Here is a 15,196-nt window from a genome sequence, read left to right on the forward strand (position 1 = left end):
TTGTCGGTATTTCAATTTTATAGTATAATTTCTGGGATAAAATTTATTGGCGTAATTAAATAGTTAGAAATTATTGTAAGCGACTACTGTTTACGATATTTTTTAAATGGTTCATTGAAAAATTTTTACAATAATTTTATTCTACTGAACTAAATTTTTTAAATAATCAAAAAAAAAAAATTTGTAACAATTGTTTATAAAATTCTAAAGAATTGATTTTAAATGTTATTAAAGTTAGCCGAGGTTCTAAATTTTTTAATAATTTAATTAAAACAAAAAAAAATTTTTTTTAAATTGCACTTGCAGTTTTTGAAGTTTTTTAAACGTGAAAATTTTTTTTTATTTTTTTGTAATAATTTTTTCAATAAAAAAAAAATTCTAAAAATTTTTAGATAAAAATTAAAAATAAACAATTTTTTACTTTTCTTTGAGATTGTAAAAAAGTGAACAAAAGTCAAATTATAAAGAAATTTTGAAAAAATGAACTTTTAACTGAATATTGAAAATAATTATCGAAGTACTTAAAACAAATAAATGAACCATCTGTGTAAATAATATATAAACGAAGAAATCGATGAAGTTAAGGTAAATGTCCAAGGAAAATGTTAGCCAGTTGTATAAAACTTCCAGACTGACAATGAGTTTGACGTGTAAAGTCCGAAGAACGGTGAGAGTGGCTCGGTCGTAGGTGATGACGCAAGAGGTAAACGAGTAAGAGGGCCCCTACTTAACTCGAAAAGTTAACTCTTGCGAATCGACGTGCTACAATAATATAACAATAATATAATGTATACGAGCAATCTCGTAAGTCGTAAGTAGTATGGGAGAGACTAGTGGAAACCAGGAGTTGAGTGAGTCGCTTCGGCGATCAACAGCCCAGTCCAGTCGCGTCTTTCATGCCCGCGGTTTCTTCATATCGTACTTCATCATTACGTAGTTTTAATAATTATTCCGAAGAAGAAAAATAAAATACTATTTTTTTTATTTTGTCATTTTTTATTGAGATATTTATCGCAACGTCCTCAAGAGTGTCCTTTGGCCTTCTCGGAATTTATTTAGTTACCGTGAGATGAAAGCCGCCTGACTGGACTCAATTCAGATTTTAATTCTACTCACGAAGACGGCCCTTGACCCTGCCTCTTCATATTTGAGGTAGGTTGCATATTTTTTGTTTACTTTCTCTAATTTATTTTATTTCGAAATTATTAATGTAAGAATTTTTAATTAAAAAAAAAAAAAAAAAAAAAAACATTTCTTGATAATTAAAAAAATTTTAATTAATTTTTTTTTTTAATTTGAACTAAAAAATTTTCTTAAACAAACTTTTTTATAATAAAATAAAATTTTTTAAACTAAAATTATGTGAGTCATGATTTTGTTCATTAATTTACTGTCAGTTGAAAAAAAAAATTTAATTTAATTTAATTAAAAAAGCATTAACTATTTTTAAACGAATAAACAGTTATTCAAAACCAAGAGTCATCTTAGCTTAATCTTACATTTCTTCTTCTTCTTCTTCTTTGCCTTCTAGCCTCTTACGTAAAAAATAGATGTATAAACAGTTAATTCAATCAGTAACCTTTTTTGTTAAATTTAAAAATATTTGGTAATCCACATCTAAAACTCTTACGTGAAAATAACAACTTGGGATACATTTCTCTCGGTAAACTTTCACATAAATTAGATCTGAACAGATCTGGTGGTTCTTATGTTAAGAGAGAGTGAAAATGAATTCCATTATGTCGAATCAAAACTTTTTAAAAAAATATCTTGATAAGCACGTCCCATTTGATGAAAACCACAACTGTGCAACTTTTAATCTTATAATATGAAATTTATTTTAAATATATCTATTAACAATATTCGTAATTGTCCACTTAATGTGCCGGATTCATCCGTGTAATAATGTTTACATTTTTTATTGTTATCTTTCAACAAAACTAAGTCTGACTGAGAGAAAGTTGAACAATCTTTGAGCGCGCTTACAATAAAATTAAGCCGAATGATAATAAAATATATAAATTAATAATAAAATATTTTCACATAAACATTTGTTGTGAAGTTGACGTGAAGATAAATTGAAGATTTACAGAGAGAAAGTACTAAATATTCGGGCACATGTCATGCGAAAAATTTTCACGATCGTGACTTCATAAATCACATGTAATTTTAAAAATATAAAAAAATAAATTTGTCTTCAATTGTGATGATTTAAAATGATATTTTTACAGATTGTCTTTAGAAAAGGCTTTTCAATGATGAAACTACTGGCAGGTGTGGAGCAGGTCAATGACGAAGAAACTAAAGAGTTAAATAACTCAAAAACGCTTATTACTAATAACAATAATAATAAATCAAGCTCTGATAAAGAAGTTACTAAACCATGTTTGAGAAAAGTAAGTCAATTTGTTTGTTATTTATTTTTATTATTATTATTTTTTTGTTATTTGTCATCGTTTATGGTATTTTTTTATTAATAATACTCCCGAGTTTATATTCGAACGAATCGCGAAGACACGCTGAGTATTTTCCGGGTTACATCGCTAATATATATGATTTAGAATATATACGGCATTTCTAATGTTCGCTCTCGAAAGTTATGACTTACTGAGTCTATTTTTGCGGTGAAATTTCATTACTGTCAACTAATCTAAATAAATTGAATTTTGTCATTTGAAAGTAAGAAGAGTAAAAAATATTTGAAGATATAATAAAATCAAAAAGTTTAATTATTGCAGTTTGAGATGTTATTTTAATGTGTAAAAATTTTAAAAATCATGATATCTCAGGTGTGCTGAAAAGAAATTACAGATAAGAATTATTTAAAAGAAAAATTGGGTACTTTGACATGATCAAATATTAATTCGTAGCAAATATTTAATTTATTTGAATAATTTAATTGCGTCAAATAAATTTAATAAGAGATATAGTTGATCATGTACATTTTTAATTTATTAATAAATTATTTTTTCAAATTATAATTACAAAGAAATTATGAGAAAATTTTTTACATTAAAATTTACAAATTAAATTTGAGTGCAATTCCTTAATTAAATAAACAAAGCTCATTTAAATTGTCTAAAAATTATAAACCATGAGGTGACAAAAACTATCAAGCGTTTTCCTTGAACTTTGACTTATCGAACTGTTATACTACTACAGTTTACTTTCCTGACGATTAAATAATTAATATTAATCAAAAAATAAAATTACTTGTTTTTTGTCATCTTTTTTTTCCAAAGTAAATATTAATATTCTCATAAAAAATTATTTTTAATTAATAATTCTTAATTATTAATTTTTAATTTTATTTAAAGTCTGAAAAATTCTAGCCTAATAAAATTTATGAGCTTCCAGAACAGAATTCCCTTTGAAATAAAAATTAATGTTTAAATTTAAAAGTTTTTCTGACTCTGACATTTTAAACTTTGTTAAAAATAAAATCTACCTTTGAATTTTTTAAATTCATTGAAATTTCAAACTATTTAAAAGTCAAGGTTTTATTTAAAAATTAATCACCTGTTTATCAGTTGATTAAAAGACAAAATAATCACAATAAATAATAAAGTACCATTCTGTAGATTTAAAAAAAATAATAGAACCTGAACTGAAGTCTTCTCTCATAAATATTCATATAATTTCCCATGCTTTATTTTTAATATAAAAGTAAAATCATTGAGGAATGAAAATGATCGGGATTTAAATAGATAAATAGGTAAAGGTATAATTTAAAAATGTGGATGTAATTGGATAGGATGAAACACGCCTACGGTGGACTTGACACAGTGAGATGAAAAGCAGGTTCCGTTCGCGACCTACTTGCTTTCTTTTATTCAACTTTGCTACTTTCTTATTATATTATAGCTACATCTCATCGCGATACGGGATAGTTTATAGTATATAGTAAATAGTAAATAGTTTGTGATACACGATAGTTAATATGAACGTTCCTGCTTTTACTGAGCCCATTAAATGTACAGCTATAGGTATACACACTCACTGTCTTTACACTGTACCTTTCTGAATAGAATAATATAATCTCAACAGATAGTTAAAAAAATTTTTTTTTTATTTCAATTTGCGGCTTTTTATTTAAATATTTTATTATTTATTACGGATGATAGATAAAAATGATTTAATTTCTGTAAACGATTGATTTTTTACGATTTTCATTGAAAGTTATGGCTCCTTCAATATTTACCAAAGAATTTGCAGTAAAAAATTCACCTTCAGTTTCAAATTAATAAAAAAGATCGTAGTTAGATATTTTTACTTTTGTTGAGAGAAAGTTCTGTAAATTTAACACTTTTTTAATTATATATTTTCATTTTTAGTTAACTAAACTATAAATAATTTAAAAAATTACCAGAAAGTAATTGAATAGAGAGCAAACAAAAAATTAATTGCAGTACGCAAGTAAAAGTTTAGTAACATCTTCAACCTAATCATTAATAATTTTCTGAATTTCTTATTGATTAGAGAAAAGTATAACAACTTGTTTTGTATTGAGAAAAAATAATAAATGTCAACCAATAACTGTAAATTATAAAGCTGATCTTTGAAATAAAAAAAAATGATTAAGTATGTAAATTAAATCAGTGTGACCTTATATTAATTTACTTAAAAAGGAAATTTTCGGGTGATAAAAAATATTTTTGTTGATTAATAACATCCGCGTTTCTTTATTTTTTCTTTTATCACATTATTCATTCATTTTTCTCTCGCGATAAGCAAAACTGGTTTTCGTTATTAATACAAGAGATAAATAATATAATGTGTAAATATAAAATCTATGTAACATCAATCTTCGTACGGATGGTAGTCAACATCTGTGAGAAGTAATTTCTGTAATTAGTCAATAAAAATGTTTATGTTTTTCATTATTAATATAATAATTAATTTTTTTTTTTCAAATTAATATGAAATGTAAAGTCATAAAATGAGAAGTGTAAGAAATAAATTTCTTTAGAAATCGACCTATTGTAATTTTTATATTGCAATTAAAATATAAATTTTTTTTAAATTTTAGTGCAATTTAAAATAACTCTGACTTGAAATTATATTCATATTTTTTTCTTTTATTTAAAATGTTAAAATAAAATTCTGGTTATTTTCTAAAGTATTGGCTTAGTTTTTTTGATCAGTCTAGAGTTCGATTTTATATAAAATTGACCTTGAAATTGATTTTACTTGAAAGTTTTCGTCGAAAAAAATTATGAAAAGAAATTTAAAGTTATAAACTTACAGTCAAAAGTTTAAAAGGCATATTTTCTTAAATGATCGATCGATGGTGAAGTAATAAAAGTAAAATATGCCCGCATATGATAATAAATAATTCATTTTTAGTAATTATAATTATTATTGCTTCAATACATATACAATATTGATTACAGTGCAACTAAATTCATAGAAAAGCAAAATCAATAATAAAACTGTGTTATTTTTCTTGCATAATATTTCTCGTATTAAGTTCAATAACAGTGACATTGTTATCGCCTTAAAAATAAACTAATGTATAAAGTAACGATCTCGATGTGTTGAACACTGATAGAAGGATTTGTTTATAGTTAAAAATATTTGTTAATATTTAATAAATCATTTATTAGAGACCACTTTTTAGTATTAAATAAATATTTCTTAATATTTAAAATGATTTATTTGTATTTAATAAATCTGATATTCATTTATTAAATATTAATAAATCTTTTTAAATATTAAGAAATATTTATTTAATACTAAAAAGTGGTCTCTAATAAATGATTTATTAAATATTAACAAATATTTTTAACTATAAACAAATCCTTTTATCAGTGAATCAATAAACAGTTGTACGTAAATGAACTCTCGATATTAGCTTACAATATGATATATGATGATGAATAATGTTTTATTGAATTTATTGGCTATTTTATTGTATAGAAAAAACGCGACAGAATTCTATTGGATGATCTGGAAGATTTTTCCAGAATGCAATGTAATACATATAAGCACTCGATGTTAGAAATTTAGATTTTCAAGGGTCAATTTTACTTGCTGCATAACAACGCCGATTAGCTATTCAATTTCCGCATTCGTGTTTCTCATGAATCTAAACGATTTTCTACGCAAAACTTGTTACAATAACAAGTTACGTTGGACGTCATTCAAATAGATTTAATTTACTGTCATGCTCGCATCGAGGTAATATGTTATTAAAAAAGGAACGATGTTTTCATTCAATGTTTAATTTTTTTGTTATTTACTCATTAACTTTCATATAAATATGTATTTATGCGTTGAGATAAAAATATTAATAAAGAAGCTGTACTGTTAATTATCCATCTCATTCTCATTTTTGATTTTTTGAGATCCGGAAGACTTCTTAACATTAAATTGAGCATCAGGACTAAAAAGTAATGGACGTAGACTGGCCTACTTGTTTCAATGAAATTTATTGAACTTATGGCTTTAATACATTCGACATTCAGTTTTTAGACTTCCTTGTAATGTGCTGTTAATTACTCACGATTCGAGTTACAAAAAAAAAAAAAAAAAAAAACTATTCATTGTAAATCGCTCTGGATTATAAGGAACGACTTTCAGCGGTCTCAAAATTAATACTTAAAATTTCTTAATAAATATTTTTGATAAAAACTTTAATTGATGTGAAATTAAATGAGTATATTTATTTTTGTTCTTAATTGAAGACAACTGGACACGTCAGACCAAAGGAACCAGCTGATTCACCAATAAAAGGTGAAATTACTCCAGAAGAAGAAGAAAAATTGCGACGGCTGCTACCGATCGAGGAAGCACCTGAATATCTTACACACAACCCATTCATTTTACACGGGTATCGTGGGTACTTGACAACTAAATTATGTATAGAAAGGTAATAAAAAATTATACACCAAATTATTATTTGAAAAAAAAAAAAAAAAAAAAAAAAAAATAAATTTTTATGACAACTTCATTTTTCCCAGTATATTTTGGTGGACAAATGAAACCATAAATATATGGAGTCATATATTTGGTTGGATGCTCTTTTTAGGTCTAACAGCGTACGACCTTTGTTTGCTCAATATACACGCTCCTTTTGGAGACAAAGTAATTGTTGCGCTTCTGCTGGTGTGCTTTCAGGTAACAATTACATCACTTTATAATTATTACGTCAATTACATACCATATATATTATATATATGAGAGCACTGAGACTGATAAAAATAAAATATTTTAATTTTTAGGCCTGTATGATTTTATCATCGATTTATCACACGTTTTCATGCAGGAGCGAAAGAGACTATTGGTGTTTTTTGTGCTACGATTTATTCGGAATAGCACTTAGTTTACTTGCGATTTATATGTCTGGAGTTTATTACGCTTTTTGGTGTCACAAAGTAAGATTTTTTATTATAATGAAATAATAATAATTTTTTGCGATTCAGTCTATATTTAATTAATTAATACTAGCATTTTTGCAGTCACTGTGTAAATAAATAAAATTTTGCTTGGTTAAATCGTAAAATTTTTAGCAATCAAAAAATATATCTCAAGCGCAAAAAAAAAATTTTTTTTTAATGTTTTTTTGAATTTAAGTTGATGATTAATTTTTTTTTTACGATATTTAAGACATATTTACCATATCTCAAATTTTAAAAATAAAAAATGATAATAACAATAATTTTTAGGAACTACAACAATTCTATCTGATAACTGTATTGCTCATATTCGTAATCGCGATGGTACTGCAAATACCGAGTCTTGAAGTAAATGGTAACGTTAAATTGCTGGTATTCGTTAGCTGGGCAGCATACGGTGTGTTACCAACGCTTCACTGGGGTATCGCTATGGGCGGCATGGAAAACCCAATTGTTAACATGCTGATACCAAGAGTATTAGGAATGTATGTTATTAGTGGGTGCGCATTTGCCATTTACATGAGCAAAATTCCCGAGAGGTTTTTCCCAGGTATTATATCAAAATTGCATCACTGCAAAATATTGTTTTTTTTTTATATTAAAAATTATTTTAGGTTCTGTAGACTACATCGGATCCTCTCATCAATGGTGGCACGCTCTTGTTGTACTTGCTTTATATTACTGGCACAACACCGGTATGCTTTACGTCGAGTACCGTATGAATCATGGATGCCCCACTAATTTGAAGTTGTGATAATTTTAAATAAATATTAATAATCTTTATAATTATTATTTACCTATAGTACCAATTGTTTATTATTATATTATTATATAAATTTATATTATCACCGCTAATTAATAAATAAGTTATTTTTATTGAATTTCAATTAAAAGATCTATTTTATTGTTTACCAGTTAAAATACTGAAAAAAAAAAAAAAAAGTTAATTTCAACAAAATTGAAAATCAAAATTTTAGAAATTATGAATAATTGAAGAAACCTTTTATCGACTTTATCGAAACATTTCTTTCTTTAGATTAAAGAACATGGAAAAAAATTTTTTCTGTTTCAAATTTAAAGAAAATGCGCCAGAATTTTCTAGACAGAATATTCTGTTCACGCTTCGTGTAATAAAACAAAATCGATAAGTTATCAAACATAAGTTACGTCCCTGATAGCCACCTTACCTATAACTTACTGTCAATCTACGTCCGCAATTTGAAGCAAACTTGACGGAAAGAGTTGGCAAAGAGAGCGATTACCTATTAGTTACCTATAACTTACTCTGCAAATAGACGCCAAAACTTGCTGTACAAGTAATCCCTTCAAATTGTAGTAAAGTTGAAAGGAAATTTAACTACAAGTTTGATTGTTAACTTGTATTCAAGTTGCGGCCGTAGATTTCCGTCAATTTGCTTACAACTGTTGTTGAGAGAAGAATTACCGCCAACTTGATGTATAAATTAACCGTAACTGCTGGAAGTCAACACTTACTGAGAAAGCGCTGGCTATCAGGGTTCTTTCCTCTTATAATATATATACCGCCGCACAAAGCCGCAAGTGAAAACGACTTACCGTCGTAACAGTTTCACATCAGTCGATCAAGTAAAATTTGATCAAGCTTTCATAAATAAAACTTGATTTTTCTCTTACAATTATTATATTGTATACATTTTCTTTAATTACTCCATTTAACATAAACTTTTTTTGATCAATTAATGTTATATTACTAAATTCAATCTTTTAGCATTTAATAGAGAAGAAATATTCTACTGAACTTGTTTAAATATCCTCTAACTCAAAAATTTCTCAGTATAAAGAAAAAACTTTTTACGCAGATGAAAAATAGCTTACTTAATCTCAGTCTTTAAGAACCGCAACAATATTTTTCTCTTTGTTCTCAGCTCTCAGCTACCGTTAATCTCCACACATTAACTTTTTCCTTCCAAACTCATTCGTCCAAATTATTTTCATTTTTACTTCACCAATTTCGCGGAGTCGCTACTTGTATTAAAACTCTCAACTTACTCATACCCACACTTTTAGTAATTTATATTACGACCCTCTTTTTTTCTTATTTTACATCTCTTCTCTTTAATCAACTTAGAACCACTACAAACTTCTTAAAACTTTAGCAATCGATTTTCTCTTCCTTGTTTTTATTTTCATTTAAATCCTCCTTGAAGAAATTCTAAAAATCAATTTACTTATTCTTACATTTCTTCCTCAATTAAACACTTCAAGCATGTTAAATAAAATAAATCGCTTTACTTTACTTCAATAATTCAATTTATTAAAATTATAAAATACAGTGATTTAAAAAATAAAATATATTCTTAATTTTTTTATTTTTTATATTGACAGAAAATTGGAAGAAATTAGAAGCAGAAGTAGATAAAAATCTTGAAGATGTTGGTTTTTCATCTCATGTTCGGTAGCGCGTGCGCGAGCTGACTCAATAAACATCTGGAGAAGTTCCAGTAAGCCCTAGGGCCAGGCTCTGGATTACCGTTTCTTATACTTTCTTCTATTTCTTTTGCACATACAAATGTAATATATATTATATCCAATACTTGGACGTTTGCGCCCACGATCTATGTGTCAAATATCGAAGTTTTTCAACCCGCAGCCATCAATCACATCCTTTTACTTTTCAATTTTACTCATCACGGAAAAAACTAAACTATAAATAGTAATAATATTAAAAATTTTTTTAACATTAAAAGAAAAATAAAAACTGCGATTATTTAGCTTTTCAAAAAAAAATTTACAAAGTTAATTTACTAATTTACAGATTTTTCACTGTCAATTTATAAAAAAAAAAAAAAAAAAATTTTTTTTAAAAAGGAGTAATTATAAACAATTTATAAACGAGTTATCATTATAAAAATAATTTGATATCAGTTGTAAGTATTATCAGTACTCAACCAACCCCACAGCCAATAATATTCCCACTAATTTATCTATTTTCTTCAAATACAATATGTGCAATTTTCACTCAACTTCCATCCACATATGTCACATAATGTAAATGACTCATTAGAAATCATTGAGTAAATAAAAATAAATTTTTTTAGCAATAACAATAAATTCATAAAAGTAAATCGAACATAAAAAATTTTAATTAAAATAAAAAAAAAATAACACAGCCGTTTAGTCACTTAAAAATTTGTCTCTTTTTCGGTGAATTAGGCACCAGGAAAATAATTGTTACCCTCTTAGATCCCTCGAAGAATACGAAGAAGAAGAGAAATAAGGGCTTGATCGAAGAGCCAAACTTTAAAATCCTGGAGGGCTTGCGCTGAATTTCCCAAACGTCGAGTACAACGAGTTACTCTATCTACTCAATCAGTTGTTGGTTGTCGCTCCTTGCTCCATGCTTTTGTTCGTTTAAGGGCAAGAGTTCTATATTTTATTATTATTATTATTATTATTATTATTATTTTATAAGAACAAGACAAGCAAAATAAAAAGAGACAGCTGGGGTGTAAGTGAACAATGTAACACGTTTGTTGTCTCTCTCACGGACGGTGTGCTTGGGAGCCTCCATTAAATTCATTAGGCCATTAGTGGCTGCAACCCTCCAAGATGGCTTCCGTCGTCCTGGCAACCATATGGATGAGGGCAGAGTACTCACCCTCTCATTTGCTCGCTCACTTACTCATTCACTTCTCTCGGTCTCTCTCTTACGCCTGACGGGGAGGGTCTTCCCGGGTAATTAGATTCAACGTTGCTACGACGGGGAGCAGAGGTAAGGGTGAAAGGTAGCCGGAAGAAGAGAAGATACTTGTGTACTGTAACTACAGAATACAGAGAGAAGGTCTTGAAGCGCTTGCTGCTGCCGTAGTATGTACAAAGACTGGAACTGGAAAAGGGTAGAGATGTATACTCTTCTCTCTGGACCACCAATTTATATACATACACATATATATGTGCTCTCAAGAGGATTCACACACTCACATTACGCAATGTTACGTTATACTGTCCTTTGACGCACATGCATGTGAATATTCAGCATTACCTTTGTCTCTATATTTATTATTCCTTATTCTCCGGTAGAGGTAATAAAGGTATGGTTGTACTTACACGTGTGGTTACCCGGAGACACTGTTACTACAAAGGACCACGCTATGATTCTCGAGGTTATTTAAATGCTTACGTGGGTATTAAACTTTATTGCTATAACGATGAAATTTGTAGCTGCAATGTATGATATTTTGGTTGAGCTTGAGAAAAAAATAAATAAGAAAGATGAGCGGGCTTTGATATTTTTATTGAAAGTGTACGCAGTAAAAAATTTTGCGTCAACGCGTCAAAAAAATTTTGTGTTAAATATTTAATACTTTTTCGTGTGAATTTAACACATAAAAGTATTAAATATTTAACACAAAATTTTTTGACGCAATGACGCAAAATTTTTTACTGTGAATTTGAAAATGGCGTTTCTTGGGTTAAAAAGGCGGGTTTTTTTATATTCTGTTTTGTATCCAAGAAGAAATTTAAATGATATTTTTTTAAAATAACTCTGGAAATAACAACCGAAATTTTTACAAAATAGTAATTATTATTTAAAGTTTGGTAAATTCACAAAATTTCTTAACTTCAAATATAATTGTATTTTGCATACTCTCTTTCTATTACGAGACAATAACGTCTCGTAATATTCAAGCTATTTTATCTGGATTTATCAATACAAACGTTAATATTTATAGAGGACTAGAGCGAGAATGTGATTGAAGTTTCAAAAAATTAAATCCGGATCAATTTTTGTTTTTGTTAGAACAATAAAGAAACATGTTTATATTATTTTATTATATTTAAAATGTTAGAAATAGAGTAAGAGAGAAAGAGAAGAAAGAAAAGAAGGAATGTGATGTGTGTACTCAAAGAATGCAAGGACCGAGTGATGTAGAGTATAAATTTAGTCGTTTGTATTGGGGGAGTTGTATGTAAGAACGTTGATTCTTAAAATACTACGAAAGCAACTAAATCACGGGGTATTAAGACACGACGCCTTGCAAGCAGGGATTATCTACCTCACTTCAAAGTGTCCTGCAGGTGCAGCCTCTAAGTTTTTAATCATGTCGTTAATTCGTGACTGAGTCATATGTCAGAGATGTAAAATGATATTACAACTCTTGTCTACAAACTCTTGTCTACTATATATACCTACATGCTAAGGATTTATTTGTGTATTTTTAAATTAATTTGTTATACACTCAGTTCCACGAAATTTTTTTTTCTCATAGTTCTGATGATATTCAATTATTATTAATGGCATCGTTTGAATTTAAGCCTGTCGGAACTTTGAAAAATCACAATTGATTTAAATCATTCAAGGTAACAAAATTCAATAAAAAAAATTTTTTTATCTATCATTAAGTTCAAAATTTTATTTTTGACAGTAATAGCTTTGTTTCTTTAATTTCTTAACTCTCTATTAATTTAATGAGATCGTCGACAGAACAATAAAATTTTAAAATAACTGATCAATTTTAACTGCTAAGCAGTAAAATAAAAATTTTGAAAATAGTATCACTCGAAATTTCTGTAAAAACGCAACAAAAAGTAAATCTCGTCACAATTTCAGAAAAATGAAATTAGTGTTGTACATTTTTGCCACTCTATTATTTATTTCAATGGTATTTATTACACTGTTAAAAAAATTAATTTGATTCAAAAGAATAATTCTTGAATCAAAAAATCATTTTTTATCAAAAAGAAAAACTATTTAATCGGCTTTTTTCGGCTTGATTCAAACCAATGGAATTCTTAAGAATGATCTTCTTGGTTCAAGAATTTTTTTCTTTAATAAATTTATTTTTGCAGTGTGTTCATTCACTTACAATAAACAAGACTATAAATAACATGAGCGAAAAATCTGTAAGTTCCAATAACAGAACACGCAGAACAGTTGTTATATTGGATAAAACGATGTTATGGAAGGGTGGTATTGTTCCTTATGAATTTGCCTATCACATTTCTGGAAAACAACGGAGAATAATTAGAAAGGCGATGAGGAAGTGGGAGAAATCAACATGTGTCCAATTCGTTCCAATTAATCGACAGGTTCACCAAAAATATTTACTGTTTACTAAAAGCAAAGCATGCAAGTGAGTTTTTCGAAGATAATAATTTTAATAAAATTACTAAGCGCACTTTTCACTTTGGAAGAATGTAATTCGTTGTAATTTGGAATTTATTGTTGTAGGTGTTGTTTTATCGATCACGCGCCAAAAATTTTATATCAAACTATAAACTTAGTGGACCGATGCTACTATAAACGCATTCTTCTTCACGAATTGGGACATGCTCTTGGATTCCGTCACGAGCATAATCATCCGGAGCGTGATCAATACGTCAAAGTCAATTTTTCTATCATCGAAGATGGTAAAAAAATTTTAATTGAAAAGATCACATATTTTACATTTGGTTTAAATTTTTGTATTAAATATTTAACACTAAATTTTTCTATACAAATTTTTTTTTACGCAAAATTTTTTACTGTGCATCCATCGTATAAATTATTTTTAATGATGAAAGACTTGTTTATCCAAATTCATATTATATAATTCTTTTTAACTAAAATAGATGATGTTATTCAGTATCAGAAATATTCACCTAATCAAGTTGACACTTTGCTTGTACCGTATGATCTTGACTCAATTATGCATTATTCACAATTCATATCATTTGACAATTTGTCAATCAATGTAACAATACCAATCCCCGCAAATCATGAAGAACTTGTTTCCAGCAATGGATTAATTAAAATCAACGAAAAACTCAGTAATGGAGATATAGCCGCAGCAAATCTTATGTACCATTGTCCACGTAATGCCTAAATATTTTTTAATGCTTAAATAAATTTAATTCAAGTATATTATTAAAAGCGAACGAAAATTTTTGTTGGTCTAGGGTGTGGGAAAAATTTTTTTAAGCCTACTGGTAAGTTTGAACAATTTTCCAATGATTCAAACAGTGATTCCGAACGATGCGAATGGAGAATCAGAGCTTCTGAAGGCGAAAAAATTATACTTAAAATAAATTTCTTGAGTATTCGCCCGAGTTATCTTTGCTTACTTAATTATTTAGAAGTTCGAAACGGACTCTCGCCTGATAGTCCTGTTATAGGTAAGTTTTTGTTTAATGCTCAACAGTAAATACTTTACTCAATTTTATTTTTTCAGCACGTTACTGTGGGATCATCACTGACGCTAAAGTCACAGCCGATAATTTTTTAGTAATTACTTATGTCAAAATGTCTATCTTTGGACCTAATTTTTTTACGGCCGAGTATGAAACCATCTGTGAACAAACTGTTTACCTTTACAATGATACTATTTATAATTTAGAGTCGCCAAATTATCCAAATTCTTACATGCTTAATAAAAAATGCCAATGGAACTTTACTGCCTCGGAAAATCATCAGATTACAATAAAATTCAATTTTTTTGCGCTTGAAAAAAGTGAAAACTGCACAAAAGATTTTGTTAAAATAACAGAAAGCGACGAATTGACAGTCCTTGGAGTTTTTTGCGGCTTAATAGATTCATTGTTTGCTTACTCGACGGATAATAAATTGCAAGTTGAGTTCTCAAGTGATAAAACAATTGAAGGTTCCGCTTTTTCTGCTTCTGTGACTACAATCAAAAAATGATTTTAATTATTTATTTATTTAACTAAAAACAATTTTTCATGTACTATTTTTTTGATTTATATGTTCTCTATTGTCAATCAATAAAAATTATTTTTATCGAGTAAGTGTTTAAAAATAAAACGATAAGCTCGAACAAATT

The 15,196-nt window shown here is 27.8% G+C and overlaps 2 protein-coding genes across 2 annotated transcripts; both read left to right on the plus strand.

The window, feature by feature from the left end:
• The first annotated feature begins 837 nt into the window (after nt 1–837).
• Nucleotides 838–8,290, plus strand: LOC141529873 (progestin and adipoQ receptor family member 3). Its single transcript, XM_074246599.1, has 7 exons — nt 838–1,152; nt 2,232–2,396; nt 6,687–6,871; nt 6,963–7,119; nt 7,224–7,376; nt 7,668–7,947; nt 8,012–8,290. Exons 2-7 carry the CDS (start codon nt 2,256–2,258, stop codon nt 8,149–8,151), a joined length of 1,056 nt encoding a protein of 351 aa, XP_074102700.1. The 5' UTR covers nt 838–1,152; nt 2,232–2,255; the 3' UTR covers nt 8,152–8,290.
• A 4,947-nt stretch (nt 8,291–13,237) lies between these two features.
• On the plus strand, nt 13,238–15,057 carry LOC141529844 (protein tolkin-like). Its single transcript, XM_074246561.1, has 5 exons — nt 13,238–13,510; nt 13,609–13,787; nt 13,989–14,231; nt 14,316–14,531; nt 14,588–15,057. Exons 1-5 carry the CDS (start codon nt 13,266–13,268, stop codon nt 15,055–15,057), a joined length of 1,353 nt encoding a protein of 450 aa, XP_074102662.1. The 5' UTR covers nt 13,238–13,265.
• Nucleotides 15,058–15,196: the final 139 nt, after the last annotated feature.

The sequence above is a fragment of the Cotesia typhae genome, unplaced genomic scaffold (genome assembly GCF_013202065.1).
Source record: "Cotesia typhae breed Kobodo isofemale line unplaced genomic scaffold, CoteBio_Ctyphae contig_48, whole genome shotgun sequence".
Lineage (NCBI taxonomy): Eukaryota > Metazoa > Arthropoda > Insecta > Hymenoptera > Braconidae > Cotesia > Cotesia typhae.